Source organism: the organism of the source record quoted next, unplaced genomic scaffold, assembly GCF_019419815.1.
Source record: "Pyrus x bretschneideri cultivar Hongxiangsu unplaced genomic scaffold, Pyrus_bretschneideri_v1 Contig23, whole genome shotgun sequence".
NCBI lineage: Eukaryota > Viridiplantae > Streptophyta > Magnoliopsida > Rosales > Rosaceae > Pyrus > Pyrus x bretschneideri.
This window is the reverse complement of record NW_025999535.1, coordinates 4,752,166-4,778,580: the sequence shown is the minus strand read 5'-3', so window position 1 is coordinate 4,778,580 and position 26,415 is coordinate 4,752,166. Positions and strand designations below refer to the sequence as shown.

The following is a 26,415-nucleotide window of genomic DNA, read 5'->3' as shown; positions in this document are numbered from 1 at the left end:
GACCGGTTGGATAAAAATTTCATTTTAGTTATCCTTTCACTACTCTAATTTTAATACTACAATTAAATAAATGAGTGTAAGAGAACAAAAAAGAATGTGATGATCACTTTTAGTAACTAAAAAGAGATAGATTTTTATAAGAATGAGTGAACTATTATTAACGGTTTAAAATAATCATAGTGCATTCACGGTGTGACAATCTTAGACACAACACGATAACCAGACTTAAACAAATCACACTACAAGGAAAAAATCTTTGTTGGAGCCTTGTTCTGGGGATCCTAGAGATTCCGTGATAGTAACCGTTCATTGTATATCATGCGATCAGTTTTTGTTAGGTATTATTTATATTTAATTTTAAATTTTGAAATAATTTATGACCATACGATGTATGATGAACGATTACAATCATGAAATCCTCAGAATCCGGATCCTTTTCCACAATATAAATGGATTTGAATTGACCATAATCTGGTGTCATAAACAGTCATAAGTATTTGTCCAATGATTTTGGTAATTGATAAAACCTTGTATACGTCACTTCTTCTACAATAGAGGGTTCGAGATTACATGTGGATCCCATCAATCAATCTCCAAATTGAAACATAGAAAATTAATATCATCTCCGTATCACGTAATGACAGAAATACACGTATGATTCTATATAATTTTGAGACTTAAAAATCTATCCACATCTAAATTCATAAGTTAAGTACACTTCACTCTAAATCAATCAAATCTGATCTAAAAAATCTACAATTTCTTTTCTTTTTTTTTTTGGTCAAAAAAAGTTTAGAGGAAGGGTTGTTACCTGATCTCAGAGTCAAAACATGTCACCAACCTCTTTAAGAACTTATATAGAGGATCTTAGACATTTTTTTTTGTTTTTACAAATCGTCCACCAAAAGAAATATCCAACAACAAAACTTAAATCTAAATTTTGTCTGGTAAAAAGAATGATCTTTACCGACTCAACTATTTATCGTTAAATAAAGTTTCATAATTTTCCTCGGTGTAAATAAGGATCATAAGATGCTAGTGTTATTTTGTAATAAAATATTTGTATAATTCTATGGGTGAGTTGGTACTTGGCAAATGGTTTGTGAAATGGGTAAAAACCGTAGAAGTCAATAAAGGGCCGAGGTTGAGACCGCTGTCGTCCACTATATCCACCACCCAAAAAGCACAAAAGCAGTTTTACTGAACAGACACGCACACACAACCCCCCACGACTGAGCACCCCACCTCCATTTCAGCTCAGCTCGGCTCAGATTCCGGGCGTCCAAATCGACCAGTTTTCCGACCCATCCTTCCGAAAGCCATGCCTGCTTGCTAAGCTTCACGATCCCGAACCCGGAAATCCTTTCAATTTCTCACTAAAACTATGTTCGATGGCTTCAATGTCTTCAGGTACTTTTCTGTTTCTTTTGGTTCCTTTTTTTGTTGCTTAAATTCATGTGATTATCTGCTGTTCGGTGGCCGAGAAGTCTGGAAAAATACAGTGAAAAGGAAGCAACTTTTTTTTATGGTAGTTAAAGTTTTTTAATTTATTTTTAGATTAAAAAAAATTGGGAATTTTAAGATTTGCTACACTTTGTCAGTGGTATCTCAGATTTGTCAATCTACGAGTTATTTCAATCTTCAGTTCAGTGTGGCTTTTCAGTTTTATAGCTTCATAAATTTCCGTTTGATTATTTCTCATCGGGTTCTTGTTCGAAAGTAAGAAAATTTAGGTAATTGTTTGTGTGCTTTGATTTCTGAAGAGTGAAAGAATTCACCTTGAATGGTCACACTAGAGACACCGAATTATTCAGCCTAGTTGCGAATGCAAGCTTGCATCTACTTAGGGTTGTGATTATGTGTTATATATCAGGTGGATTATGTGTTATACTTGTGTATATTGAAAGCATATTATTAATCCAAAAGAGCGTATATTCGAAGCACAATTATGCCTTTTTATCTGCACTCGAGAGGAGTTAATGAGTTTCCCTTCTGGGTTTGTGTTGATGCTTGAAGGTGGCATAGGTATTGCTGCATTGGGTTGAGCTATTTTTGGGCCTGTCACGAACTCAAGTACCACTTACTAATGTAAATCTCAATGGTACTCAAGGGCTTTGGGAGTTATGGATTGTTTAAAGGCTGCTATTCATCATAAAGGTAAGTTTGTATTTATTCTAAATAGCTTGTTTATGGATTCTTTGGTATGGGCAGGACGAACAAAAAGATGGTTACAATACTACTTAATGTGCGGCAAAATATTAAGGTCTCGTTCCTTAGTGTAAAGTTTTTATGACCAGAGGATAGCTATCCATTAGGTATTGCTGGAATTGATTATGTTGGTAGCTTTTCTTTGGAAGTAAATCTAAACTTGCAATATATGCATTGTATTTTGGTCAATGAGTAATGTGTCCTTGCTACTTCTTCTGAAGACAGGCTTATATGTCACTGCAGGTTCTTTGTGCTGCCAGTTATTATTATTCTTTATCTGGTTATCCAGTTTCCAAGATGTCATGGCAGTGCAGACAGTATTTGACCCAAGTAATGCTTCTTCCGTGGCAGAGCTAGGCCTAGCTAATCCACCTACTACTGGGTTCTTTAATCCCATTGAAATATCACCAGCTGTTATTCCAAACTACCCAAATCCTGCAGATGAACCTTCACAACCGATGTACCCGAATTTTCCGACAAGATATGAGCCTGTTTTAACCGGGAAGTGTCCTGTGAATTTTTCTACCATATCAAGTGTAATAGAAAAGACAGCTACTGATTGCTTTCAACCTTTGGCGGCAATATTAGGAAATGTAATGTGTTGCCCGCAGTTTAGTAGTTTAATCCGCATCTTCCAGGGTCTCTATAGTATCAACTCTGATAAGTTGGTTCTGCAAAATTCAGTCGCAAATGATTGTTTTAAAGATATCATCAGTATCTTAGCCAGTAGGGGTGCAAACAGTTCAGTACCTACACTCTGCTCCATAAATTCGTCAAATCTTACTGGTGGGTCCTGTCCAGTGAAGGACATTAATGCCTTTGAGAAAACAGTAAATACAAGCAGTTTAGTGGAGGCTTGCACAACTGTTGACCCTCTCAAAGAGTGCTGCAGACCAATTTGCCAGCATGCAATAGCGGATGCTGCACTAAGGATCTCAGGAAAACAATTGATGATGAATGAGAATAAAAATTTAGTGGGTGGGCTTAATTATACTGATACTCTAAGTGATTGTAAAGGTGTGGTTTTTTCATATCTTTCAAGGAAACTCTCATCAGATGCTGCCAATACTGCATTTCGAATATTGTCTGCCTGCAAAGTTAACAAAGGTACAGTTTTCAAGTATCTGTACAACTAATTTATTTACACTTCAGAAATTGTGGTTTCAGCATCTAATCTATTGTTAAGTTGTTCATCTTATCTGAAGTATAGAAAAAAACAGTGAATGCAGTAAGCAGGTTCCTCCATTTATTAAAATATGAATTTTTTAGTGTCAATATAGAAAATGAAAAGACAATTTGTTTGAACTGATAAGAGAAAGTAAACTTAAAGGATCACCATTTGTTACTTTCGTTTCATTTTATGAGTCATATTGTTAATTTCATGTGTAACCTTTCCTGGCCAATGAAGGACTTGCGTCTCTAGTATTACCATTTTTATTTGGTTCTTTCTGGAGGAATTGTTTAAGTTTTTTATTTTTTTTATTTTTTTTTTTTTTTTTAAAATTTTTTTTGTACTATGTTTTAGGGTAACCTAATCATTGATTCTTCTTCACTAATATTTATTTAGCCTAGTTAATCAATATGTTTATCTGCAGTAGGTAGTGTTCACTCATGAATAATTTCTCTGGAGGTACATGTGCTGAATGTAATGCCATATTCTTACGGAAATTGTACAAGTTGGTTGTGTTTAAAACCAACAGCGCACAACAGTTTTACAACCTTGTGTTGGGTAACATAAGGACAAGTGAAGCTGCATTAGGCGGCATATTGATTCACTAATTACCAATTCAGTCATGAAATGAGTGAAGCATCCAAAGTATATTTACCCACTTTTTCACTGGCTTGTGAACAGAAATATGATAAACCTTTCAGTTTTTTACCCACTTTTGCCCTGTAGTTTTAAGTTTGAGATTTGGCTTGCTTATACTTGTACATGAACCACATACGTTTTACTTGGTTTTTAGTAGCTTGATGGTTACATCTTTACATGCTGTGTATTTTTGGACTTGTTATATACCGTACCATCTTTTCTCATGAAAATGATTTTCACTTGTGCAGTTTGCCCTTTGGAATTTAAGCAGCCTTCAGAAGTAGTTAAATCATGTCGCAATGTTGCTGCCCCGAGTCCTTCCTGCTGTAGCTCATTAAACACTTATATTTCGGGAATACAAAAGCAAATGTTAATTACAAATAGACAAGCTATAATCTGTGCTTCAGTGTTTGGGTCCATGTTGAGAAAAGGCGGGGTGATGGAAAATGTTTATGAGCTTTGTGATATTGACTTGAAAGACTTTAGCATTCAAGGTGCTCATCCCGCCATGCCATTCTTTTAATTATTTTTCCTCTTTTCTTTCATTATATCTGATCTTTTACCTTTTTTTTTCCCTGGATCCCTGGTGGGCACTGCAACAGAATACGTGCAACAAGGTATGACATTTTCAATCTTCTCCTGTTTCTTTTGTTGATTGATTATATTCTTTGTGAATGTTTGATATCCAATTTCATGCTTTAGCAGTGGGAATATTCTTTGTACTGTGTTGTGGGTGCTTTATAAAATGCCGGTTGCAATGCTATTAGTGTAACCGAAATTGGTGTCACTTAGATCAAATGCAGGGTGTTTTAGCAATATGTATCCTAAATGTACATTTCCTAGGTGTTCTAGAGTGTAATGTTGGCTTCATGATCCCTCATATGTACTTGGCGGCGGTGATCAAGTAATTCCTGAATCATTATTCTTATAAAATTGGTACTTTCAATTTTGCTCAAATGCAGGGTGTTTACTTCGAAGCTTGCCTGCAGATGCGATAATTGACAATACAACAGGTTTCAGCTTTTCATGTGATTTGAGTGACAACACTGCAGCGCCATGGCCTTCATCTTCCTCAGTTTCATCGTTGTCCTTTTGTGCACCTGGTAATTGATTGGGCAAAGAATAACTTTTGTTGCCCTTTTCCCTCAGAAAATCTATATACCATGTGACAAATAATACTGGGATTCTATAAATTGCATATTTTCCTTTATGTGTAAGTGCATTACCTCATGGCTACTATGCTTTGCAGAGATGTCATTGCCTGCACTACCAACATCGGAGACTTTTAAAAATCCTGGTATGTGTCGCTGCATTATCCAATTTCTTCTGTGCATATGTGAATTTCCTTCGTTCTTTTTGGTTTAGTGTGCTTAACAAAGTCAAAGCATGGACAAACATAATTACATTGGAAAAAGAAAAAAAAAATGAAAGCTGCCCTCTTTAGTGAAGCTGACACAATAGCTAATCATACGATCGGGGTGTTATTCAAATGAAAAAAATGTCAACCAAACGAAGGAATATCAGTTCAATTTTCGGAAGAAGTGTTTTGTGTTGTGAAAATAAAAGAAGCCTTTTGTGTTGTGCAAGTGAATTGAGTTGTAGGTGTTTAACATACTAGTATTCAGATTTATTATGGTCCATATAATGTGCAGTGTTAAGCATGAGCGCTTTCGTCTACCATTTGGTAGTTTGGGATTTGTATTTCTTCTTTGCCCTTTCTTTAGACGTTCTCACGCAGGGAAAATATGTCTAACACTGTAAAAACGATGCGTTGATGATGCAGGCTGTCGTGGTGGTGAGCTGGAATTTATTGTACCCGTTTTTTCATTTTTAGTTTTGGGTACCCTGTTGTACTGAGGAGATAGATATATGGACTGAGGGTTGGGGTGGTTTGAATTTTAGGGACGTTTGGCAATTTATGTGTGGATTTTTCTTGTATATTTTGAGTAGTAGTTTCCATGTATAGCAGTTCTGTCTCTATTCCTGGCAATTATGAGACAATGATCCGGTTAAATTATATGTTACATTGACCCGATTGGGTTATAAAAAAAAAAGCCGATTTTTAGGTTTACCACAAAGTTGGCAAGTTACAATGTTTTTATTTATTTTGTTAAGAGGGACAATTAGTGGCAAGCTACAGTTATCCATCCCTTCGAGAAGCTAGGCAGTCTCATAGAGGCATTTCTGGCTAGTCTCCCTTTGGCCGCAAGTCTGGCTTTCCCACTAACAATGGGTTTCGAACATGAGACTTTTAGTTTTTAATTTGAAGGAACCTTAAAAAAGTATCAACCATCCTCGTTCCTCACTCACTTTTGTTAAATCAACTCAAAAAGTACACCTTCCATCTGATGAAGGAAAAACTTTGTATCCTAAAGGACGGTGCAATGCATCAAGCAGCCGTGGCCTCAACCTGCTCCGGTGGCGATGTTAGACAAACAAGCACCGGCGAGTCCAGAGACCCTTTTGTTTGCACAATTAAATATAAATTAACGAAAACAAGATGAGATTGGATATGATACTATGGTCTAGATCAAAATATCTCATCATCATGTTCGTTCATTTCCTATTAAAAGCCAATATTTTCTGGGGAAACGCAAAGCAACCGTCGAATCTCAAATGTAAAAATATTAGGCAATCCAAACATAAGAGTACTAGTTATTTCCGTCCAGAAAAACGAGTACGAGTGCTTAATTACATTAAATGGACTACCTGATCTAAGTGAAACATAAACAAGCATGCGTAGAAACAAAACCTAGAGGAAAGATTTTCTGACCCTATCTATGATAAGATCATTCTTTAAGCGGATTCAGCACGTGACCAATGAACATAACAGTCCCAGTCGTTTCCTCTCTGATCAACAGCAGGAATGGGTGATCAGCCACGAAGTCTATATCTTCAATCCGTTCAACCGGTCCAGTCGAACACATAAGTGTGTGAAAAACAGAAGCGGCTGCAGCTTTTGTGCCTTCTTCATCAACTTCAATGAAGGATTTATGAATCATTTTGGCCTCACCTATACCTGATTCCAACATCTCTGTCAAATCACCGTCACCATTGAAAGGCAACACCAGTCCTAAATCCATGAGAATTTCAGAAGCTGTAAAGCCGGAGGTAATCTTAAACCTTGGGATTTTGAAGTCACCAACTGGGACTCGTCTTCCGGGTTGATGGCGATCTAAGAAACCAGGCTCGGAACAAACTCTCTCGACCAAAGCTGGGAGCCCATATTTTTCATCTGGCAGCAACAAGTACATCGAAAACTGCCGCTCCTTGTCTTCACCTAAAGCTAGGAGCCCATATGTTTCATATGGCGGCAACAAGTACATCGAAAACGGCCGCTCCTTGTCTTCACCTTGTGAATAAGGAAGCCTCAAGACTTTGAAGCCGTCAAAGGCTCTAACAAAATGTTCTCCGGAGCTTCTCATGAACGGCGCCTTAACGGAAGTACCGTTGAGAAGGTGGAAGTTGTCCGTTATTGTTATCGATGCATCGAACTTTCTGCTCCAAAGGCCTTTGAAGTATAAAGCATTTGAAAATATAAGAGTGGTGGTGTGGTCAATTAACCCAGGAGAAAGAGCCTCAGTGATAAGGCCTTTCGTCGCCTTCTCGGCCCATAAATTCACTTCACGTCTCACTTCCTCAGGGTTCACAAAACTAACATGTTTTATAGCTGCCTTGTAAGCAGTGTCCACAACCTCTTTGAAAGAAGGTTTGATGGGAATAGTATCCTTAACCCAAAGGCCATTGGCAAAACTTAGGCAGGGACCGCCTTTGGTAGATCCCTCTGTGAAGATCAGAGGGACAAGATGGGAGGCAAGGGAGTTGAGTTGGTCCGTGGACTTGGACCTGAGGAAAGCGAGCAACTGCTCCCTTGTGGGACCCTTTGACCCGGCCGTTAACAGCCACAGCACAACCTGGATGGACAGCGGGGAGTACACCATGTTCTTCTCTTTGCCTTCAGTCGTGAGCAGCTGCTTAGTAATTTCGAGTGAGACATCGTTTACGTTGCTGATGGTTTCTTTCGTCGACTGAGATACAAACAAACAAGAAACCCCAGTTACAAGGACATTAAACACAATAGGAAGCAGAAATCAAACAGAAATCACAAATGCTAAAAGAAGAGATATATAAACAGTCCTCAATCAACTAAATCAAATATAACAACCAAACATACATAGGAAAAACCCTAAATGAACCTGCAACGCTTATTTCGAAACTGCCAGTCAAATATAAAAAAGTGCTACAGAAATTGATTCTTATCCACCAAGAATAGATAAATAATTAAACATACATAGATTAAACCCTTGATTTCAACATTTCAAACGTCTGATTTCAAATTCTCGAAGAGCTACAGAGCTACTTGTGCTAAATTAAGAACGTCGTTAACTAAAATTAAAATGGCTAGAGGAAGCCAAAAATTAAGATAGATTTTAGAAAATTCAAAATCAAAACGAAAAGTGAAAGCTAGGGTTAGGGAAGTGCACTGTATAATCAATAACAAAAGAGAAAACCTTACTTGAATATCGCAACCGGGGAGAGTGAAAAAGAGAGGAGCAATGGCAGCCATCTGAGAGGAGCAACGGAAGGGCGTTGGCTCTTGATGCGTAGAAAATGGACTCCGAAGTGCATAGGCCCAGCAGGCTGAAGCAACGGTGGCTGCCGAAACGACAATGTCCGCTGTTGTTGCTGCTGAGTTTGAAACGATAATATGGAGCCAAATCGAATAGCCGGGGTCCGGGGTGTGAAGAAGGCTGGGGTCGACAATGGCTTCCCAACGACGGGGGTCGACGACACCGTTCTGAAGAGGAACGAAGATGTTCTGGAGAGGGATGAGGACGTTCTGAAGAGGGACGACGAAGATTGAGATCCTGAACATTGTCGCTGGCTGCAGGTGCTCTATATGTTTCGCTGTTGAATGTAGAGAGAGTGGTGTAGTTCAGCTGTTCGAGGTTTGCCAGCCACGCTAGGGTTTTGAAGTAGCAAATTTCTGATCGAGAGAGAAATCTTAGGCTTTCTTACTTGTAGGGCAAGTAAGTTTGTTATGTTTATTATAAATAAAGTCAAAATATAGGTGAAAAAGGAGAAATTTTTTAGTGTGATTAGTACATGGGATGGTACATTATATGTCACTATACAAATGGTGGGATATGTATGTTAAAAAGTTAATAACTTAAAAAATAAAATTTCCTACCACTTATATAAAAACACATGGTGTACCATCCGTATTCCGGCAACAATGAAAAATTTCCCCTAAAAAAGACAGAATTTTTGTACAACTCTCTTTTCTCTCTTTCCTGCCCGACCCTCTCTCTATAGCAACTACATATGAGCTAAGGAACCAAAGTTTAAAGTTTATTATGCTACAAACTCGTTTACAAGCTTCATCATCCTAATCCAAGTAACTGCCAAACACCCCCCCGATAAATTAATAACAATCTATGTCAGTGTATAATAGCCTAAAAAAATAAAATATTTGTGCAGGTTGGAGAAACATAAAAGGGAGCCAGGGTTCATAAGTGAAAGCTAAACCACTAGTGAAATTTTATCAATGAATGCAATTGATCATTCATTGACATTGCAACCGAATATTAGTGTCATATTAACGACTTGAATTTAGTACACGGAGCTGTGCATGACTCAGACTTGAAAAACTTCAACGATGATATTGCAACTGAATATCATTGTCATGTTAACAACGAATATTTCATCGGTATTTGATATGGCGTCAACATTTAGTACCGACGCATCAATATATATATATATATATATAAACGTAGTTAATGTAACATTGATATTTAGTTGCAATGTCCTCGCTCACGTCATTTCGTGAGTTAAATCTGCATCATACACAAACACAGCCCATGCGCACAGAGAAAAGCTGTTAGACTCGACACTCAAATTTGAGTTTGAACATTTGAATCATCTGCATTGGACCCAAAATGAGAGTTCGGGTATTGCATTGAGATGGCCTTTGCTTTATCTTTTTGGACTTTTTGATATTAGGACTTTTTCCCGATTACCTTGCGCTTCACTTGTTCGTTTTCTTTTCCTTTGTGAATGAAGTTAAATTTTCAGAACCGAAACAAATGCAGAACCAGTATGAAAGATTATCAACAGTTGTAAGGAAAGAAAATTTTGGCACGCCCCTTGTGTCCTCCTCCGCTTTTTTATATCTGTTGATTCTTCTTTGATTGACTCAATCATGAGGCTAGAGGAACAAAAAGAAGTTGATGCAAGATGAGTTTTTTGACAACTAAAGAAAGTTGAGCTTGAACAACCATGGGATTGATACTCAGCACGTTTACGAGACCAACTTTGAAGCTGGTTTTTCTGAGATGAGACGAGGGATTAAAATATAAAGAACGAGATATAAATGGCATTTGAATTCAGTCCCATCTTGGATGAATGGCTAACATCTTACATGTGCACAAGCTCAACTCAACTCATCTCTCTCAATTCAAGTTCTGCATCATAGAAACAAAAAGCTACCACAAAACAATCAGTAGATATATCACAGAAACAGAAGACTGGCTGCCCGTGGCTGGGGCAGAAAATACAAGAAGATTGCGTTTGCGCAGAATGCAGATGTGAATTGCAGTCAAGACATTTTTAACTAGATTTCGTTCTTTACATTGAGGGTATCTAGTACCACAGCACACCTCTTGCCTCTCACTGCTCTGAAAACATGAATTTGAATTACGCTTTGCTTGACAAACTCAAAAATGACAGTGTCCCCAACTGAAATCTGGTTTGCGTTACAAAATTCTGCCCAACCTGTCGTCAATTCCATGCGATGGAAAGATGACTTGGGACGAAGTATAACTTTAGCACACCATGATCTTCCGGATTCATTTCGAAGCATTACAGTGCCCATGCTCAAAAGACCTTCAGATATGGCTAGTTTCTTTGGAATCACCTGAAATTTTAAAATATCGATGGAGAGTCCATTTGTCTTAGACATAGAAACAGATTCATTAACTTTGTACCGAAGTCTAATACTCACTGTAGTGGACTCCCTAACACGTGGTGGAACTTTCAAGGAAGCTTTCTTGAAAATATTTTAGAAAAGTAATATTACTCTTTTCCAAAACAATAAGAAAAGGTTTTCACAAAACAAAAAATGGCTTAAGAATCAGTGACAGAGTACTGACCACACAATATTCTTGATGCTTCTTCAGAGTTTCCATGAAACATGGATTCTCCGATTTGAATGTGAAGCAAGTGGTTGATGTTTCTTTTACATAACCAGTTGTAGGTCTCTTTCCAGACATGGCATTCCCTATTCAGCATCAAATTGAAACAAGATAACGAGAAGGGGCGAGGAAAGCCGTTACAGAAAATACACATACAATCTACAACTTACCACTTCTTCTGTTAGCAATAGTTGCTTTGTTTTCAGAGTCTGTATCGTAGTTTTCAGCTTCAGATTCAACAATTTCCTCTTTTACTCTAGCTTGATTTCCCTTATAATTTTCCAAGGAAGCTGGATTGCCACTCTTCCCATCGGCTTCCTCTACATCCTTCTCACAGGCACTTTTATCGTATATTTTGACTTTAAATTTGGATTCACCATAGTAATAAAAAACCAGAAAATCCCCCACTTGTAAAAGATGATCCTTCACAAAATCCTGCCAACCCGCCGCATAGAAGAACAAGCCATTCTCTCTCTCTTCCAGTTCCACAATCAACCGTTTTCCACTAGGGCCCTTAAGAGCGCATTTGCCAAGCGATAGTCCACTTAAGTTTTTGAGAAACGCATGCGGTATACGCTGCAAAATTTGACAGCTTCTTAGAAGACCATACTATAAATGCATAAAACTAAGCAAGCTTAGCATCAGTAATGAACAAAATTCAAACTGGATAACTTCAATATTTAATACCATTCAGTGTTAACCTTCCAAGTAATTCTACCATCGTCTATTGACTAATCCTGAGCAGAGAGGGTGAGATAATGTAGAGCAAAATTTTCTTGTTCTATCTTCCCATGACTTCTTCACCCATAATTTGGCACACAATCCCTTACTTAGTCATGTGTAGTACCAAACACAGAATTGTATCATTGTTATCCTCTACAATTCTGTACAATCCAATGCAGTCCAATCCTAATCCGATCAAATCGCAATCACCAATAATCTCCTTAGAGAAAGAAGTCCACACAACTCCCAGGATATCATGGATTTGCAAGTGTACAAAGGACGTAAAAATTAGTGTGTATGGAAGAAAAACGGTGTGTGTAAATCAGTAGCCAAAAGCTATTGATGTCATCATTCACGGTTGATTAAGCCCTGAGGATCAGTTTTCACTTTTCTCTCGGTTTCTGAGTAACCAAACAAGTTTTCAAATGTGAATTTCTTTATAATATATCGACACAAGTAGTAAAATATAAACAAAAGTAGATCCAAACATGAAACCATGAAAAGGGTATTTTTAACATTCACTCAAATTCCTGATTAATGTAGAAAACGAACCCAAAAACAAGAAGAGAAAAGTTGCAAGCACGACTGTGAAAAATTTGATCTTGAGAAGTTTATAAGAAAGAAGGCAAAGATTTTACCAGATGCTTAGAGAAATCACCAAGTAGGACCTTGAAAAACGATTGTTTCTTCCGTGGACCCTTCCGTGCCATTGGAACCCTTCTGTTCTACAATGCCCTGCAGCGATTTTCAAAGTTGAAAGCTTTCTAGGAATACATGGCTGCTCTGTGTAGCTACAGTTTTCCTTTTCCTTTGTCCCCTTGTTTTTCTTACGGCATATCTAACCATTTACGGGTTTCGACTTCAACTCTAGCCTTGTTAGCGTAGATTATCACTTTTACTCCAAAAAAAAAGGAACATAAAACTATTTAGGTAGGTTTTGACAAAAAAAAAAAAAAAAAAAAAACTATTTAGGTAGGTTTGAAACATATCTATGCTTAATAAATTGCATTCACTCACCTTTTACCAGAATTAATGCAATTGAATTAAATGGTCAAATCATCATCTGACACGGCTATTTTTCGATTTTCAAACGTTATTGAACTTATTTACCCTTATCATTATTCTCTACAAAAACATTGTTTTGAAGGTAAATTGAGGCCGACAAGTGATCATTTACCACAGTTGTAGAAATGAGTTAAGCCATTGCATATCGACGTGGGTTCGAATCTCATCAATTGTTAATCTAACATATAATTTAATAAAATCTATTGTTTGGCCCAAAAAAAAAAAAAAAGGTAAATTGAGGACGAAGCCCAAACAAGAAAAACTACAAACTAGTTACTAAGTAGCCGATAGGCAATTGCCGCCCAATAACATCGTCTAGGTTCCAAAAGAATGCAAAATAGTATTCGCACGACTTTAACCCTTTAGGATTTAAAGAAGAATTAAATGACACAGATAATCAAGGAGTGTTTAAAAAAGAGTGCAAAAATTATTTCTTAAAATTCATTTACAAGGGAAGGGCTAGCATGACTAGCCGCAAGAATAAGTACTCCACTCGCAATGGAGATCACCGGCACACCAAAAAAATAAAACACCACTAGTAATGTAAAATTTTATCCTCGGATTTCACTACTTTAATTTTATATTTCTTTTTGTGCGTTGATTTGGAAGGGTTGGCACGTTATTTGAAACTTTGTATTTATAGTGTTATTTGCTTGCTGGCCATGTTGAAAGAATATTTGCCGCGGCACCAAAGCAATCAAAAATAATATTCCTCAGAATATTATCTTTAATAACTTCACAAATTGCCATCCTCTCGAACTTGTTTGTGAAATCAAGACCACGTATAATCCCAACTTTATCTCCGATCATCCCGTTGTTATCACTAAACCAATAGCACATTAGGGACATGCACGGCATTAATCAAACACCACTCATATTGCTAATTTCTTCAAATTGGACTCTTAATTGCATGGAATAGGTCTCTAAATACAAGTCTCCATGGCCTCACGCTGCATGCAAATGCAATCCCATTCTTTTGACCAATAACCCCATCCTTCATATCTTTGTGCTGATCTCCTACTCCAAGCTGTCCCAATCTACGTGTCCACTGCTAGCAAACCCAAGTTAACTTGAACTCTCTTATTGCTTCCAGATTGGAGATAATTTGAATCCCATTTATCTTGCATAAGAAAACGTTGGGACAATTATTATTAAAAGATAATTAAAAACCATAATATTATCCCCTAACAACAACAACATTATCTTAACTTTCCCATCCGATGGTGTGCAACTATGCTCACTCAATAGCCTTAATTGCACGGATGGATGGTGTAATTTTAGATCCAAACAACTTTGCTCCAAACCTTACCTGCAAAGCGTCTCTAGAGCTCCACTTAACCCAACCCATACCAAAATTTCAAGCAATTAGAATACTAAAAGTGAAATAATAATCACATTTTTCTCCCTCTACCTACTCATGTTTAATTTTTTTTTTTTTCCGTTGTTTAACATTTTCCCAAATTTGAACTTTTCCAAAATTTGCTGGTTATATCTACTATTTTTCTATGATTCTTCAGTGAAATAGGCCTACAATAAAAAAAATCCTTATTGTTGAGTTTTCAAAACTTGATTGATTAGTTAGCATTTCAAAAGAGAGTATTATTATTTATGGTGAAACAGTAAAAGTAATATAATTAAAGAAAATTTGAAGGAAAGAGATATATTTTCCCCAACCCACGCTAACTCCAAGTCTGCAACTAGAATTGTACAAAGTTGAATAATTGGAATCTAAATACCAACACATTCACATTCATTGGTGTTACCTAGTTATTTTAGCTTACCCTATATAAACACCAACACATTTATGTATTAGTTATTTATCATCTAAATGATGTAGAACAAATAACCGAATGGATTGAAGAGGAAATGAACCAACGGAAGTCAAAGGGACGCATTAGAAATTTGCAATTTTGACGTCCGAGTTCCGATTTGGGTCATGATACTTTTTGGAAAAGAGAGTTTACTATTACATTCAGGATCCCAGAATCAAATTGGCCAACATTGCTTGTATCAAAAACAGAAATTGAAGACCTGTGAAAAAAATACTAAGCACTTAGAGACAGAAGAGTGGCTGGGGTAATTAAATTAAATAACATCATCCTTCAACCAAAATAGATAAGCTAAAAGTAATACTGCAGTCACAACATTTTTACAAGAACACTACTTGGCTACAAGAACACAACATTTTTACAAAGGATGGTAAATATGTGACGTGAAACTCTGGGATGTAGGCCACGCTTAAAAGAAACTTTAGCTACACTAGTATAATCACATATAATTTAACACTCCATGTTCTACGTACATTGAAAATCTGTCCAGCTAGAGTCAAGTCGCTACTGTCTTTTTGTTTGTTTGTTTGCTTTCTTCCGCCATGTGTTCAACATGCACTTACAACTCATATTCTCTCGGGACCTAGCTTCTTTACCCTTCCACTTCCCATACACTCTTATCATCTTCTATTTGTGTAATCACGATTAAGCCATGTCAATATTTTATATTACTATTGTTTTTTGTCTTATTATCTTTATAAAAAAATCAATATAAAATGTTAACGTGGCTTAACCGTGACCGTACAAAATAAGAGGCGATAAGAGTGTATGGGGAGTAGGAGGGCAGAGAAGTATGTATGTGTGTGTATTTTAACAAACAATAGTATATACAAAAGAATAGAGCAATGGACTAAACTTTATAATGAACTTGCCATAATAATAAGTGGCTAAGCCTTTAATTGATGTTCCTTAGAGAAAAGTTGAGTCAAATATAATTTTTGAATCTTCTAACGTGGGGTTTTAGTTTTACCTGTAGAGCTATATCTAAAATCAAATATGACCTTGCGTATGACTCCAATTTTCCGTTGCATTGAAAAATGATTGAGTTCTACTGGTGGATTGCACGGTAATGATTAGTGGGAGGCTAAAATACTTCTGTAAGTTTTTCCGGCCTCCGAAATAATAGATTGCCAAGCAACCAGCTGGTTTTTTTTTTTTTTTTTTTTTTTTTTTCAATGTCAAATATAGCTCACTACTAAAATCTCCTTCGCTATATTATCTTTAAGGGATATTATACGCGTACTCTTGTAGTCATCGCTATAAAGATTAAGACAGTCACGCGTGAAATTCGTTGAAGATGCAAAAGTGCTCAGCAAATCAGATCCTTTTTATTAATCTTCATTAAATAGTACGTGAATTTCTCTTATTGAAGTCACCTACCTACCTGCTATAGGAAATTGCTTGCCAGAACAACCAGTTAATGGAAACATGCATGCATCTTCTCCATCATCCAGAGACTATTTTTCTCTGCAATATATAACTTCCTCAAAATTCCATAATCTAGTCTAAAAAGGTTGCCATTGCGGTCTATGTTGTTAACTAGTTTTGTGTAACCATTTAGACCAAAATTGCATCTGCGTTACGAGGTAAATCCAGTTGAGTCCATTTTGTGCGCAGCGTGACCACCAAAAGTAGGACAGTTTGGCAAGAAAGACCGCAGATTAAACCAATCCACAACCCCTGCACCAGAAGAAATCAAGCACAAAACGTGAACTGAGTTAGATACATAAACAAAAAAAAAAAAAATCAACTACTAGCTAGCCGCTTGTTCCACTTCTGTGTTCAGCCAAAGAATTAATAATGTTAGTACTGAGTGTGCAGATGCCCGGACTTTTTTATAACAGGTCCGCGTCAAACAGCAGTGATTCGAAACACTTCTTTTTACACTATTTTGGAAACCCAAGGTTCAATCCTATGGGGGTGTAAAATTAAGCTACAAGTTTAATGGTCTAACCTTAGCATATAGTTTCAACTTAAATGCAAGAACACCTGCAATTGTCATGCCAACCAAATAGAATGTTCCCAAGTTTACATACACAGCCAGGTGCTGCCACCCACATCCTCTGGCCACACCTGAAATACCGAAAATTCGCTCTCATAGATACTCGAGAAATAGAAGGCAAAGAGAATAAGTTCAAATGCAAAGTAGCAGATGGACAACCCCTAATAGAAGTGGATGATGATTCGGACCTGATAAGACGCATTGGAAAGAATCAGCAATTATAGAAATTGCAAGCAACGGTGTCATGGAAGCAAATAGTTTTATTATTACGCTGCTGTCGCTGAAGGCGCCGGCCCATACATTGTGACCAAATGCCAGAGCCAGATCAACAATGAGCGCGAGAAGTATAGAGAGCTTAAGAGTCACAGCCATTGCATTCTTGGCTTTCTCAGGATTGCCTGCTCCCAATTCATTTGACACCCTTGTGCTACAAGCAAGAAAAAAGTAATATTTGATTCAACGTGTGAAACAGAATGTAGAATCGAAAAACCCGAAGTGATTAGTTAAACTTGGAATTTATTGTTCTACCAACCATGCAGCAGCACTGAGGCCATATGTAATCATGTATGCAATTGCTTCTGTATTCACACTGAAGATATGATTAGATTAGGAAAAATCTACTCGAGTCGAGCGAAAAATTATAAGTTTAGAGCTAGCCGAATGCTTACCAGATTGCGATTAGGGAAGTGTTTTGTTCAGCTTTTGGCATTACTCCTGCCATGAACACCAGAATCTCAAAGGCCCAACACTCCAAACTGGAAAGACGAAAAAAATGATGACATGAATACTTAGATTCTATCTCACATACTCAGAAAAAGAGTAAAGAAAAATTGAAGAACACTTACCATACCATTGCTGCAGAGGGTAGGGCAAGTTTCAAGTTGGTGAGGACATAATGAAATGATTCTAATGTAAACCCTTCCCACGTATGCTCAAACTTCTTTGCGCACAAAACGTACGTGGCCAACATTAGCATTGATATCCATACTGAAATCGAAGCTGCCAGCGGAGCTCCCACGTAACCAAGACCTGTCCAATGTACCAGGCCATACGCAATGCCAACATGAAGAACCACTGGGATCACCGAGAAGTAGACCAATGGCATGACAACGGATTGTGTCTGAAGAAATCTCAAAATATTGTGCAGGAAGCCATATGCAAACAACCCTGGAATCAGAAATTTCATATAAAGCGCTGCATATTTTGAGATTTGAGGGTCTTGGTGAATTAAGATAAGTATTGGTTCTGTATAGAACCAGACTACGGATACAATGATAGAGGCCAGGAAAGAAATGATGGAAGAGGCTTGTAGATAAATCCCCAGCATTCTATATAACTTTGCGCCGAATCCTTGCCCACACAACGTTTCCAGAGCTCCACTTAATCCAACCTAAACCAAGAAAGAATAATAGACAAAGAAAACAGTTCAAAGAGAAGGCCGGTCTATTAATTGGCACTATTCTTTGCCTTTCTAAAGTACAAAAAAAAAAAAGAAAAAAGAAAAAAAGCAGAACGCTTGATTTAGAAAAATTGAAAGACAAAGCAAGTGAATTGAGAAGGCCATGGAAAACATATTTTAAGAAAGCAATACTCTAAGACCGTATACACTAACATGCACGAAGAAATCCGGTTACAAACTATTAAACAAAAATAGAAGTGGGTGAAGATGGGGCGAATTAGGTGAGATCCAATGTAGACCCAACTTTCTATTCACTTGTGGAATTCTATCAATCAGATATTATGCAAACCCTTTCTATATTAATAGAATAGAACCTTGCTCCATTTAATCTAATAAAAGTGATTTTTTTTTTATATAAGTTTGTTGAAATTGAAGAAGTTATATATTGCTAAATAAATTGACCTATATTTATTTGTCCACTACCACCATGTTATGTAAGAAATCTAAAAAAGGCTGGATTCGATATCTCTATACAATAAAAAACAATCAAACTTATTTTCCAATTTTATTCCAGAGTGATTCAAAGAGAGTTTATGTGATAGCCCATACCGAATTACTTTTATCGACAGTGTGAAATGTCTATTTTGCCCTTGAGCGTGTTGGTGGTGGTCTGTGTTATTAGGCTAAGGATTTGGACCAATTAAAATCTTTCCTAAGTGTTTTAACCCATTTAGGACTTAAGCTTTTGTTTGTTTTGGTTGGTAGCCCAAACTAGGACCACATACACACACACACACACACACTCTTAACCCGTGTACCTTCTCTCTCCTCCCTTTCGAATTTTCTGCAAATTCCGTACAGTTGTACAGACAAACCTTGGACCAATCATTTCATGCACGAATCGAACATTTGAAGGTTGGTTTTGGACTCCTAGCAAGCCCAGGAACTCATCCACACCCTTGGTTGGACGTGAAGCCTTCAAAAACCTGAGAACCAAGAATTCCCGATTTGGTGCACTGTTCATGCAGTCGTGATCGTGGACTTTTCAGTGAGTTTTAAGGTTCTAGGAAGCTTTAAGACGTATTCACAAAGCTCAAGGAGTAATTTTAAAATGTTTTGGACGTCGAGAAGCTCGAGTTCATCGAGTTGCAGTAATGGCTGGATTATCGTGGGTTTTTCCGGCGAGATCCAATTGGATTTAAGTCCTAAAAGTGGTAAGGTTTTGTTCTACTCATTGTAAGCTTCATTTTGGTACAAATTTCATGAATTTTGGTTGAAAAATGAAGAAGATATGACGATTAAAAGTTTTTTCAGTTTCCGCCAACGCAGATGGCGACCGACAGTGGCTCCGGCGAGGATCATCGAAAAAGACGAAGAATATTCTGTCAACTTTGATAGAATATACAAACGGTGTTACTAACGTCGTTAGGTATATATAACAGTATATTCCATTTTTGGACGGAATATTCCCTAACGTCGTCAGGGTTACCGTACGTATATCAGGCACGTGTCTGCGCATGGCCGGTGCGTCTGGCCGTGCCCTTGCCGGTGCATGGCAACGCATAGGTGGTCCAAAAATTAATTTAAAAATATGAGGATGTTCATGGTGTTAAGTAGATCACATTGGTATATTCAAACACCTCATTTAAGCAATGTATGAGAAGTTATTAGCTAGTTTCGTTTCGTTTATGTGCTTTAAATTGACAGTTATATAGTTGTTTCGCATATAGGTGAGACCTATTCTCAGGATGAACATAGTCAATCGAGGCTTGGGGGCTACGACCCTTCCACATACCAGTGAGTGGGCTTTTGGTTTTCCATATATACCTATATACTTGAGATTTTTCCCAGAAAATTGATTTAAATGAAATTATGTTTGAAATGCCATGCCTATTGATTTATGCTTAGCCTACGAATTTGTATGATATGTGCATATTGTGATTTGATGCATGGATGCTCAGGTAAGTACCAGGTGAGTTGTAGATGTTGGAAATGTGCCCTAAAACCAATCATATGATGATACTTTACGGACATTTCAAACTAATGTAGTTTAAATGTAAAGGGCAAAGATTATTGTTTGAGCCGTCTCATATAAATGTTATATGCTTAAACGATAAGTCCAAGGAATATGTGATTGGAAGAATGCGATCTAAAGAAGTTAGATTCATGAGACCATTCTTTCGTTGACACATCCTAAATGTTCCTGATCATAGGATTGTCAATTAGGCATTGACAGTCCGTTAAGATCAGTACGTGCTATGTCTTCTCTCAGGGAGAGTGACTAGTCTCGAGTCATTGGTGTGTGTGACATCAAGACAAGTACGTAGGTGCTCAATAGAGAATGAGTTCACTGAACACGATCAACGAAGAGTTCTCATATTCATGTCACATGAGAACTCATGATTGGGATAATGCAAATTAGTCTTTTGACCTGAGGCATCACAGTTGTCTTGTGGTTAGGTCCTTAATCTTTGATTATGTCAAAGTCACTCCATCAGGAGGGTGTCCATGGCATCGTTGGGGTTAAGCCACTTAGCCATGGAGGCAAGTGAATGCGCAACAAGGGATCTCTAACCTTCAAACTGTTTGAGGGAGAATACTCTATGATATGATTAAGAATCTTTGGCCAAAGTATGAATGAGATTTAGGAATGTGTTCCAAATCACATTCAAGGTAATCATATAAGCACAAGACTCACATTGGATAGTAGACATGAATAAACTATCAAACCAAACAAAGTGGTCAAGAGTATTGTATTAGAGAAAGACCGTATTGCATTTGTAATCCTAAAACTGAATAGGTTCTCCACCTCTTCTGATTAGCTTGGGTAACCATGACATGCTGCTAGGCGTTAACCATGGTTTGTGGAAGCCCTAAAAGTGTATTATCACTAACGGGAGAATTGAAAGTAAGTTTCAATTCACAATCGATTAGAAAGAGTTTTAATCGCCCACTGCCTCGCTAAAAGGAACCTAATGGATCGTTCACCGAGTAAGGTAGAGTTTGAAGAAACAACGGAGATGAGTAAGAATAATTAAATGGTTTAATTATTTATCTAAGGCTAGGATTAATTAATATGTTAATTAATCAAACGAATAAGTTCGTTAAAGACCTCGGGTTAGTTTTGGGCCGCAAGGCCCAATGGGATTTGAATGTCAAGCCCATTAACTCAAGTTGTATGACAACTTGAATAAACAAAGGGCTTGAAAGCCCAATAAACCCTATAGGCTTGCCATGTTAGAAGAATAGGGTTTTTGGTCCATTAGGTCACTTATTTGAAGGGACTATATAAAGGACTTTATAGCCTAAAATTTACATATGGTAATTTTTGGGGAAAGGATGAGAACACAAGCTCTCCTTTCTCTCTAAAATTTAGGCCACCTTGGAGGGATCATCTAGCAATCAAACTCCTCCAAGGTCACTCATTTCTTCTTCATTATGCCTTGGTGATGAATCATTAGAGGTTCTCAATTTTGGGAACTTGGAGAAACCTTTTCATCCATCCAAATCCATGGATCTAAGATGCAAGGAATGAAGGCCCTCTCTTTGGGTGATTAGCCTTTGCTTATGCAAAGAGGAATCTACAAAGGTATTGATTTCTCAACTCACTTTGTTTTGAGTTGAGTCTTGGTTCACCTATCTACTAGGCTTTGAATTTCATGGGTAAATGTTTTGTTTTTAAGTGCATACAAGCATGATTCCGCCTTTAATTGTTAATTGCATGCTATTGATGTTGCTTAAATGAACATGTTTTTCACAAATCTTCCTTCAGTAGATTGTTTATGTGAATTGATGATTATGTGAGATGTGTTGAGAGCTCATAAATCTACACCCCGGTGTTAGTGCTCCCGCCCAGAGTTAGGGCATAGTCCTTCACGTGATGTTCACCTCCCGCACCATACGCTCACCTTGGATCCAAGTTAGGTCCACAGTCCTGTCGTACAGACCACTATAGGTAGTTTCGACTCATAGGTGACCCGCGATTATTCGCACAGTCTTCACGTGATCGTAGCACTTAAGCGTATTTATTTACAACCAGTCATGTCGTACAGACCACTTTAGGTGGTTCCGACTCGTGTGCAGGTATATTTGTTGAGATGTGGATTTGAGCCGTACATGTCACATTAGATGACCCCGGCTAGATGGATGAGCTCTAGATTCAGCCGTACAGGTCACGTTAGGTGACTCTGGTTGACATATCATTTGCATTGATTTATATCACCTGGTTTACATATTTTTATGCTGAGATATTCGACATGGCATATATTGTAAATTTTGCTATTCTAAGTATGGCTGTGGTATAAATATGTATTCTATTTTCTGGGAAATTATACAGGTTTTACAGTGAGAGGTTACAATCTTTGATAAATGAAATGATTTTGAAAAGCTTTGTTTTTGTCCACTCACACTTTCTGTTTTGCGCCCCTCTAGGTTCTAGTTAGAGTGCTTTTTGGTGGCTTGTGAGGAATCAACAGCAGCTCTGGCAGATTATCACCATTGTAGGATTACCTTTGGGTGTTGTATAATTAGTATTCGTTCTGCTGGACTGCACTTAGGCTGTTTATGCTCTGGTTGTGAATTCACACTTATTTTCGTCTTGCACCTTATCTTATTTAGTGCTCTAGTTAGATTGGTTTTTATTTATTCACATTTCTTATATTATTATTGTTTTCGCACTGTGCACATGGTTACGTCACTTTCACGTGACGGCCAGCACTTATTGATTTCGGTTGGGGCGTGTCAATTTCATTTTGTGAATGAAGTTATAAATTACTTTATTCATAATTTCTAATGTTCTATATATACATATATAAGTTCAGTCAACTCAAGAGTTGACCGATGAATCTATTGATTAAAAAGCTTGGGATGGGTAAATGTCACGGATGATTAATTGATAACAAAGAATAAGCCACATATAAATCACGATTTAGTATTTCTTTATTGTTTGTTTGTGTCTTCAATCTTAATCCTTATTAAAAGTTCATAACCAGTTTTATTTGTATATTTCTTGGTTACTGTTCAATTAATTTTCCTAATAGCACATACATGGAGAGAACATGATATACAGAGAGAGTGAGAGAATCACCTTACCATGAGAGCGAAGCCGGTGACGGTGGCCCAAGAATTGGCGAGGGTTGCACCGGCAAGCTGTAGCTCACCAAGATGGCCGGCAAACATGACCGAAATCAAAGGGATCATGTAATAGCAAACATTCGTCAGAATCATTGGCAACGAAAACAACACCTGATTTTTTGCCTCCTCCACGTCCAGCACCTTGTTCCACCACCCCCCTTTTGTTCCTCCATGACCACCTGCCTCCAACAACGGCGTCGTATTATTAGTGTCTGCTACCATCTCTCCGTTCTCCATTGTTGTCTAGTCCTTCAACTTTTCTTCTGGTCTGCAATATCGATATGTCGTCTGTTTCTGATTAACATAAACCAACAATCGAATGTCATGTAGTTGACCTTATAATTAGCATTGACATGTTTAGCGAAAGTCTTGAAATTTGGAGGTGTGGTGAGAATGAACAATGAGGGAATATTGAATGCATGTGAACAATGAGAGTAATATAAGAAAATAAGTGGTGTGTTAATAAAACTACTCTTTTCAAAATGTTCAAATACCCCTTTTTTTTTTAAAAGAAAAACTAATGAAAAGGATTTGAAAACTTTGAGTTTTAACGATAAGGATAAAATAAATGGTAAATTAAATAGTACCAGAATTGATATTTTAGTGTAAAATTATGATTTTTTGTTAAAATAAACAGTACCGCGAGTTTTTCGTTAAAACTCATTTTTTTTAATTAGCATTTCAAAAGAGAGCATTATTATTTATCATAGGATGGTAAAACAATAAAAATAAAATAATTAAAGAAAGTTTGAAAGAAAGAGGCATATTTTCCCCATCCCACACTAACCAAGTCTGCAACTAGAATTGTGGAAGAGAGTATTATGCAATTAAATTACTTAATAGTTTTACATACTATGCAACAATAATGCAGGTTAAATTGTCAAAATTGAGGGGTATGAAAAAATATTATATTTTCGCACCACATTTTTTTAAGAGTGAAATGAATTTTATTTATCGACCGTCAACTATAGTTACTCGGTTACTACAATCGTGAAATCACATCATCAGCTTCATATAATACGGCATGTGATGTCCATATCATGCCAATTCATGGTTCCAATAAAAATAAAAATAAATCCAATCAGAGAAAGTAGAATTGTATCCCTTGCCTTTCTGGTTCACGTGTATATCTTTTTGGATAAAGAAAACAAAATTCAATAAAGTTGCCCACCAAGACATGTACATGTACCTTTTTAATTCACCAAACGTTATATTCTTCCGTTAAAATTTGGAAATTTTACCGGAGTTTTGTCCCATTTTTATATAGTGGAGTGGTCAATTTTGCTCCTTCACTTAGTCATTTGCTATTTTTGAGGGAGGTAGATTTTCTGCCTTTATGTTTGGATGTCTTTCTCGTCTTTTCTTATTTATTCAGTCACACGTTAATATTTTATATTCTTATTATCTCTATAAAAAGTCAATATAAAATGTTGATCTGACTTAACCGTGATCGTATAAAATAAGAGAGAATGGAAGGGCACTCAAACAAGAAGGCAGACAATCTGCCTCCATTTTTGAGGGTTTAGGTACTGAATTCTGTTTCTCTCTGCACACCTTTATGTTTCTTTCACGTTATTATGCTTTGATTTACAAGAAGTTTAACGAAAAACTTCCGGTACTGTTCATTTTAATGAAAAATCATATTTTTACACTAAAAAATCAATCATTATACTATTTATTTTGTCTGTATTGTTAAAATTTTCATAAATTTTCTTTTGATTTATTCATACAATGGTTTTTCTACTTTAGGGGATCTATATAATAACCCAGCTGGTTCATGACAACTCTTGCTTAAGTAATAGAAGGCAGTCGTCTGATTAGTCAACAGAATTGATGCCGTTGTCGTTTTATAATCTGATTAGTCAACAGATTCTGATTGCACCTTATAAAAAATGGCATTTTGTCTCTTTTTAATAGCAAAGTATTAATACTTTGACTAATTAATAAATTGAATTTTTTCACCAAAACAATTAATAATAGGGTGTGGTGGCAAAAATTCGTGGTATTCAATCTTGATAAATTTGTATCTATAAAATAATTAAATATCTTTAATCAATAACCAAAGCCACGTGCCCACAGAGCGGGGTGCAGGGTTTGACCAATGAATTTCTAATGCTTGAGTGCATTTCTCTAAAAAGAGAGAATTGAGGACTTAATTGCGCAACAAAAATTTATCGAAACTTGGTGGAGAATGGGGTATTTATTGGGAGATAGTCCGCCACATGTGTAGTAATTGCCATGCCATGTGTCGATGTCCAATTGGTCAATGTGTGTCATACAAGAATTGTCATGCCATGTGCAAACGTCCAATTGGCCAACATGTGTCACTATCATCTGTTGGATGTATTAGGAAAAAATTATTCCAAGATATTATTAATTAAATAATATCCTGGAATTATCCTTTATGATTCTTGATTAGATTTGATTGTGATTTTTTGCTTGATTGAGTGGATCCTTGATAAGGAAGGCATAAAGATAACCATTTACTTATTAATCATCTTTAATACTTTTGACTTTTCTTCTAGACATGAGAGTTTGGAAAAATCGTAGTTAGCAACTCAAGTTTTCAAGAAGTTGAAGCGTGTAATAAATGTGGGTTTTGCCACTTTAACAAGTGCATCTTCGTCATATGCAGATGAAAGCTCACGTGTCAACTCTAAGATTTTTGGATTAATTTTAAGTATCAAACTCGCCACTCATGGAATCGAATCTGAAACATCTCACTTACAAATTGAGAGTAAAGTACTACTAGACTATAATGCTACATCCTCGCCCTCTTAGTGTTAATAATATTATTTATTAAAAAATAAAAAAATAAGATTGTACTATGGTCTAGTCATATTATTCTTCACTTGTGAGTGAGAGGCTTTAGATTTAATTCTCACCGAAAACGAATTTGAACCACATTATTACTAGCTTATTGTACTGCTTAACCCACTCCACACCTACTTAATGCATATAATATGTTTTGTTCAAAAAGAAAAATCCCTAAAGGTAAATAACTATTTGTAGGGTTGGTTCATGTCAAGATCCCGAGCCAAAGCCCAACGCTT

At 36.8% G+C, this 26,415-nt stretch overlaps 3 protein-coding genes and 1 pseudogene across 4 annotated transcripts; 1 reads left to right on the top strand and 3 right to left on the bottom strand.

The window, feature by feature from the left end:
* Nucleotides 1–1,159: 1,159 nt before the first annotated feature.
* Nucleotides 1,160–6,089, top strand: LOC103947599 (uncharacterized GPI-anchored protein At1g61900). The gene is made up of 8 exons (XM_009358516.3): nt 1,160–1,410; nt 2,017–2,157; nt 2,452–3,315; nt 4,267–4,512; nt 4,621–4,635; nt 4,981–5,121; nt 5,268–5,315; nt 5,802–6,089. Exons 2-8 carry the CDS (start codon nt 2,124–2,126, stop codon nt 5,873–5,875), a joined length of 1,422 nt encoding a protein of 473 aa, XP_009356791.2. The 5' UTR covers nt 1,160–1,410; nt 2,017–2,123; the 3' UTR covers nt 5,876–6,089.
* Nucleotides 6,090–6,804: 715 nt separating this feature from the next.
* On the bottom strand, nt 6,805–9,841 carry LOC103947666 (annotated as a pseudogene).
* Nucleotides 9,842–10,372: 531 nt separating this feature from the next.
* LOC103947598 (putative B3 domain-containing protein Os03g0621600) lies at nt 10,373–12,836 on the bottom strand. The gene is made up of 4 exons (XM_009358514.3): nt 12,573–12,836; nt 11,382–11,787; nt 11,170–11,297; nt 10,373–10,934 (listed from the first exon to the last, which is right to left on the bottom strand). The coding sequence occupies exons 1-4, from the start codon at nt 12,642–12,644 to the stop codon at nt 10,632–10,634; spliced, it is 909 nt and encodes a 302-aa protein (XP_009356789.2). The 5' UTR covers nt 12,645–12,836; the 3' UTR covers nt 10,373–10,631.
* Nucleotides 12,837–16,134: 3,298 nt separating this feature from the next.
* On the bottom strand, nt 16,135–23,791 carry LOC103947665 (protein DETOXIFICATION 19). Of its 2 annotated transcripts, XM_048585721.1 has the most exons (7): nt 23,321–23,791; nt 17,676–18,220; nt 17,499–17,585; nt 17,363–17,419; nt 17,019–17,257; nt 16,783–16,901; nt 16,135–16,508 (listed from the first exon to the last, which is right to left on the bottom strand). In XM_048585721.1, the coding sequence occupies exons 1-7, from the start codon at nt 23,597–23,599 to the stop codon at nt 16,386–16,388; spliced, it is 1,449 nt and encodes a 482-aa protein (XP_048441678.1). In that variant the 5' UTR covers nt 23,600–23,791; the 3' UTR covers nt 16,135–16,385. The 2 variants fall into 2 exon arrangements, with proteins under 2 accessions (XP_048441678.1, XP_048441679.1); XM_048585722.1 differs by lacking the exon at nt 17,363–17,419.
* Nucleotides 23,792–26,415: the final 2,624 nt, after the last annotated feature.

Excerpts from the sequence above, each read along its gene's own strand:
- LOC103947599 (XM_009358516.3), top strand. The coding sequence starts at position 2,124 with ATGGATTGTTTAAAGGCTGCTATTCATCATAAAG. Across the intron at positions 2,158-2,451 it reads GGCTGCTATTCATCATAAAG|GTTCTTTGTGCTGCCAGTTA; the intron begins GTAAGTTTGTAT and ends ATGTCACTGCAG. Across the intron at positions 5,316-5,801 it reads GGAGACTTTTAAAAATCCTG|GCTGTCGTGGTGGTGAGCTG; the intron begins GTATGTGTCGCT and ends TTGATGATGCAG.
- LOC103947598 (XM_009358514.3), bottom strand. The coding sequence starts at position 12,644 with ATGGCACGGAAGGGTCCACGGAAGAAACAATCGTTTTTCAAGGTCCTA. Across the intron at positions 11,788-12,572 it reads GTGATTTCTCTAAGCATCTG|CGTATACCGCATGCGTTTCT; the intron begins GTAAAATCTTTG and ends CAAATTTTGCAG. Across the intron at positions 10,935-11,169 it reads AGCATCAAGAATATTGTGTG|GTGATTCCAAAGAAACTAGC; the intron begins GTCAGTACTCTG and ends TTAAAATTTCAG.
- LOC103947665 (XM_048585721.1), bottom strand. The coding sequence starts at position 23,599 with ATGGAGAACGGAGAGATGGTAGCAGACACTAATAATACGACGCCGTTG. Across the intron at positions 17,258-17,362 it reads GGCCTCAGTGCTGCTGCATG|CACAAGGGTGTCAAATGAAT; the intron begins GTTGGTAGAACA and ends TCTTGCTTGTAG. Across the intron at positions 16,509-16,782 it reads AGTTGAAACTATATGCTAAG|GGGTTGTGGATTGGTTTAAT; the intron begins GTTAGACCATTA and ends CTTCTGGTGCAG.